The sequence below is a fragment of the Oryx dammah genome, unplaced genomic scaffold, assembly GCF_014754425.2.
Source record: "Oryx dammah isolate SB20612 unplaced genomic scaffold, SCBI_Odam_1.1 HiC_scaffold_4, whole genome shotgun sequence".
Taxonomy (NCBI): Eukaryota; Metazoa; Chordata; class Mammalia; order Artiodactyla; family Bovidae; genus Oryx; species Oryx dammah.
This window is the reverse complement of record NW_024070188.1, coordinates 22,648,547-22,653,975: the sequence shown is the minus strand read 5'-3', so window position 1 is coordinate 22,653,975 and position 5,429 is coordinate 22,648,547. Positions and strand designations below refer to the sequence as shown.

Sequence of the window (5,429 nt, the reverse complement as noted above, 5' to 3'; positions counted from 1 at the left end):
CTTTGTCCCATTATAGTTGTATTATCTATTTACATTTATTTATATGCCTTCCTCAATATCCTATACCCTAATCAGTAGTCCTACATTAGTTGTTATACTATCTCAGTACCTACTCCAATGCCTGGTAGCACTGAAGAATTACTTGCTTAATGGACGAATGGAAATAAGGAATATCAAAGGCAGTTAAATATATGTTAAAGTTTATACAGCTAAATTCAAGTTCTCCCCAATCCCATATCCTCATAATCCTTTCCTGAGAAAGACTATACCAGATTGAAATGTTATTTGATAATCACTGCTCCTTATCACAAAAGATGCATTTGAGAAAAGGTTTCCAAGCTTTGCACATTTCTCCTATCTCACCAAAGATTCAAACTGTTTTCTTTCAGTCACCATTTTCTTTGTCCCCATGGGAGAATCCTGACTATTTTTCCCATAGGTTACCAGTTCAGGATTTTGATGTATCAGATAGCCTGGAGAATTTGCAAATAGAAGTTCTGGTTTGCTGGTTTTCCATTTTTTGAAGCAAAATTATGGGTGGTACAGGGCAGATTTTGTTCGGACTTGGAGAATGTGGTCATCTGCAGCATAACTTTAAAGGATATGATAATTAAGAGTGATAAATAAAAGCACCTTTATAAGAACAGATCACATACAGTCTTAAAGGTGGAAGAAAGTAAGAGAATAAACACTTGTATTTGATTCTGAGCTGTATATCCTAGACATTGTATTGGACACTTTATTACAGTGTAGTCAGTAGGAATATATAGGCTCTGGACTCAGACTGCCAAGGTTTAAATTTATCTTCAATACTTAGTAGATATGTGACTTTGAAAAAATTCCTTAATCACCATTGTATTTACAGATCTGAGCCTTGCTGTCTTTCCTTGTCTGTAAAATGGACAGAGATAAAGCTCATACATTGTATGATTTGGGAGAGCAGTAACGATACATGTGTGATTTAAGGACACTCTTAGAAGAACGTCTGGCACAGAGTAAGTGCTGTATGTGTGTTTGTTTTAATAATTATCATTATCATTTGGACTCATATAATTTCGTTTTCTAAAATTTCTGCAATGGGAGGTTTGGACTTTCTGTCAAACAGTGAAATGGCAAATACATATTTTACTTTTAAGAAAGCAGGAAAATCCAAAAGTCTCATGATTGACTGAAGAAAGAAATCAAAGGTTTTATTACTGTTTCTAAAGCCAGGCTATTTGTGTCAGTGCTCATTACTGACAAAAAGCATGTGGGCACTTTCCGTTTCTTAGGTGATAGTCATGCATACAAACTGAAAAGCACCAACAATTTTTTGAGTGAGATTTCTCATCCAAATTGAGTTTTGAAAAATATTGGGTAGAAAATGAAGGAGAAGACGATTGAGAAGTTGGAATATAATCAAGTAAGAGGATACACATCAGAGATGCCTTTTGTGAAAACTGTAATCAAGGAAACATTCTTCTGCCATCTAAATGCATCCACCGAAGTGGAGAACACATTTGACAGTGATGAAAATAAGGATTACTCTGTGAATAAATCTATTTAAGAAGCTACAAAGAATATCAAAACAAGGAAGGCAGTTTCTGATGCAATCAAAACAGTCTTACTATTGAAGACTGGCAAGAGTAATTGAAAAGGCAGCTCCTTTCCTGATATTTTGAACTAAACAAGTTTTATGTCTATATATCCTAATCCTTTAAAAAAAAAAAAAACAGGCGATAAATTAGAACAGTCCACTTTGTCACTCTCTGTGCATAATTTTACAAGACATGCTGTAGAATGAAGGAAAATATTCAAACAGTGTTTCCCAGACCATAAAATTTTCAAAATTAAATCAACAATCCCTTAGTCTGGTGGTTTTAAAAGGATCTTCCAGCCACTGAAAAGACCAAAGCTCTACCTACAGTGGAGGTGTACCCCCCGGAGGGAGGCGGCATGGCTCAAGCGTTCGTCAACAGCAAGATCCAGCCTGGGAAGGTGGTCGTGTTCATCAAGCCCACCTGCCCCTACTGCAGAAAGACTCAGGAGCTTCTCAGCCAACTGCCCTTCAAACAAGGGCTTTTGGAATTTGTCGATATTACAGCCTCCAGTAACACCAGTGAGATTCAAGATTACTTGCAGCAGCTCACCGGAGCCAGAACGGTACCTCGGGTCTTCATTGGTCAAGAGTGCATAGGTGGATGCACTGATCTGGTAAATATGCACGAGAGAGGGGAACTGTTGACACGGCTAAAGCAAATTGGAGCTCTGCAATAATTACAGCAAAGCAGACCCAGGCTGATATCCCCCTTGGGGACAGGATGGCATTGCAGATGATGACAGCAGTTCCTGGAGGAGGGACCTGGGGTGACTGTACCCAGTTACAGCAACTGTTTACTGAAAATTCTGAAATATGTTAACCTCAATAAAAGGGGAAGGGAAATCAACAGCTTCTTTTGACTCAGTATTAAAAATGGACCAACTTGCCCAAAACAAAAAAAAAAAAGAAAGTCTATGATACCAAATAAGAAAATAAATAAAATCTTTACAGCCTTCATAGCAATTAGTAGATTAGGTTTTCAAAGGGAGGTTTTGCTGATGTAAATGGTCAGATTGCAGCCAAATAGAACAAAACTTCTATTGACAGGAAGATGTCAATAATCTTTGGCTCCTTTTGAAAATTCAAAGAAAGCTGTGGTACATATACACAATGGAGTATTACTCAGCCATTAAAAAGAACACATTTGAATCAGTTCTAATGAGATGGATGAAACTGGAGCCGATTATACAGAGTGAAGTAAGCCAGAAATAGAAACACCAATACAGTATACTAACACATATATATGGAATTTAGAAAGATGGTAACAATAACCCTGTATGCGAGACAGCAAAAGAGACACAGATGTATAGAACAGTCTTTTGGACTCTGTGGGAGAGGGAGAGGGAGGGATGACTTGGGAGAATGGCATTGAAACATGTATAATATCATATAAGAAATGAATCACTAGTCTAGGTTTGATGCAGGATACAGGATGCTTGGGGCTGGTGCACTGGGATGACCCAGAGAGATGGTATGGGGAGGGAGGTGGGAGGGGGCTTCAGGATTGGGAACACGTGTACTCCCGTGGAGGATTCATGTTGATGTATGGCAAAACCAATACAATATTGTAAAGTAAAAATAATAACAATAATAATAACAATAAAATTTTTAAAAATCATTCTTCTAAAAAAAATTTAGTTTACTTTTGTGAATAAATGAGTGAATTGACAGTCGGACTTCATAAAACTAGTTGGATTCAATTTCAAGATATAAAATAGCACTAGAAAAAAAGATTCATATTAGAAGTTGTTAAAACTTTGGAAAACTGTATTAAGTTTAACACTCCCCAGACTAGTCTTGGACTTAGTTCTAATGGTAAATAACATAAATGCTTTCATTTTTGCTCTAGTTTCTATCAACATTACAGATAGAATGAGATAATGTACCTTAAACTATGTGGTATAGAGCCTGGCACTTAAAACGTAATAATGATTTTTTGTTTCTGAAAGCATTATATCTACATAATCATATACACCGAGAAGATATATATAAAGTTTTCCCTGTAGTCATGATCTAACTCATACTTATATCTCTTTGACTAAATATGTGACAATTATTTAGGTCTTTAATTTATAAAGGTGAACATATGGTTATACACTGATGCCAGAATTCTTTATTCTTGTCTTTACTGAATACAGATGAGGGTAAAATGTTTACTGTGACACAATTATTTATTCCTTCTCTGATCTACTGAAGGCTAACAGCCTTATTTCCTTTCTTTTCACTTAACTATGCTCTAAAGCATCTTTAATTCAATAAAAAGTCAATATATTATTATGGTTGTACACAATTGAATTTACAGTGAAAACAAATTTGCCTGGAGTTAATGTTAAAAATCACTTTGCTCTATCATCTACGCCAATATTAGGATTGTGGATATGGAATATCTGCCATTTCTGGGGAGAACCCAATTTTTTGCATCACTGAGTGAGTGAGTGAGTGAAGTTGCTCAGTCGTGTCCGACTCTGAGACCCCATGGACTGTAGCCTACCAGGCTCCTCTGTCCATGGGATTCTCCAGGCAATAGCACTGGAGTGGATTGCCATTCCCTTCTCCAGGGGATCTTCCCGACCCAGGGCTCAAACCTGGGTCTTCCGCATTGTAGACAGGCGCTTTACCCTCTGAGCCACCCAGGGAAGTCCACTAGATACAAAAAATGACAGCAGATAGGATAAGTATAAAAATTATAAGTATCAAAAAATCAGACAACAGTTATATAAAAATTGTTCTCTTTAAAAGGTAAAAAAATTTCTTCCCACTTAGCAAAGTCACAAAGAACTACATTCTCCAAAATTTCTTACAAAATTATTAATCTTAGAAATTCTCTGGAAGAATATTTGTTTCTCTTTGGGAATGATGATGCCTACTGATAACAGCAAAGGAGTATACATTTTTAACTTTTCTAACACAAAATAGCCAAAACTTTTTTAGTAAATCACAGAATTATTTCTTCTTCAACAGGTAGCATCATATTCAATGTAAAGAAGCTGAAAGCTTTTCCTCTAAGATCAGGAACATAGAGAGTAATTGTCTGGGACATTGTGGGTTTTTTTTTTTTTTCTTTCTTTTCTTAATTTTACAAAAGCAAAGGCAGCAAAAGAAAAAAAAATCAACAAGTGAGTCTACACCAAATGAAATAGCTTCTGCACAGCAAAGGAAACAGTCAACAAAATGAAATGGCAACCTACTGAATGTGAGAAAGCAAAGCATTTGCAAACCATCTATCTGATAAGATGTTACTATCCAGAATATTTGAACAACTCTTACAACTCAGTGGGAAAAAAAAATTCAAAGGATCCAATTTAAAATGGGCAGAGACTCTAAATAGACATCTTTCCAAAGAAGGCAAACAAATTGACAACAGGTACATGAAATGGGCTCAACATCATGAATCATCAGGGAAATACACATCAAAATTGCAATGAGATATCACCTAATGTCTGTAGACTGATTGTCATCCAAAAACAAGAGATGACAAGTGTTGCCAAGGATGTGGTGTAAAGGAATTGTTCAGTTCAGTTCAGTTCAGTCGCTCAGTCGTGTCTGACTCTTTGCGATCCCATGAATCGCAGCACGCCAGGCCTCCCTGTTCATCACCATCTCCCGGAGTTCACTCAGACTCACGTCCATCGAGTCAGTGATGCCATCCAGCCATCTCATCCTCTGTCGTCCCCTTCTCCTCCTGTCCTCAATCCCTCCCAGCATCAGAGTCTTTTCCAATGAGTCACCTCTTCGCATGAGGTGGCCAAAGTACTGGAGTTTCAGCTTTAGCATCATTCCTTCCAAAGAAATCCCAGGGCTGATCTCCTTCAGAATGGACTGGTTGGATCTCCTTGCAGTCCAAGGGACT

General features: G+C 37.2%; 1 protein-coding gene across 1 annotated transcript; it reads left to right on the top strand.

Moving 5' to 3' along the window:
• Positions 1-1,894: 1,894 nt before the first annotated feature.
• On the top strand, positions 1,895-2,472 carry LOC120862477 (glutaredoxin-1). The gene has a single exon (XM_040238460.1). The coding sequence runs from the start codon at positions 1,936-1,938 to the stop codon at positions 2,254-2,256; it is 321 nt and encodes a 106-aa protein (XP_040094394.1). The 5' UTR covers positions 1,895-1,935; the 3' UTR covers positions 2,257-2,472.
• The last annotated feature ends 2,957 nt before the right edge of the window (positions 2,473-5,429 follow it).

Bases quoted from the DNA above. Each gene is read 5' to 3' on its own strand.
- LOC120862477 (XM_040238460.1), top strand. From the start codon at position 1,936: ATGGCTCAAGCGTTCGTCAACAGCAAGATCCAGCCTGGGAAGGTGGTC.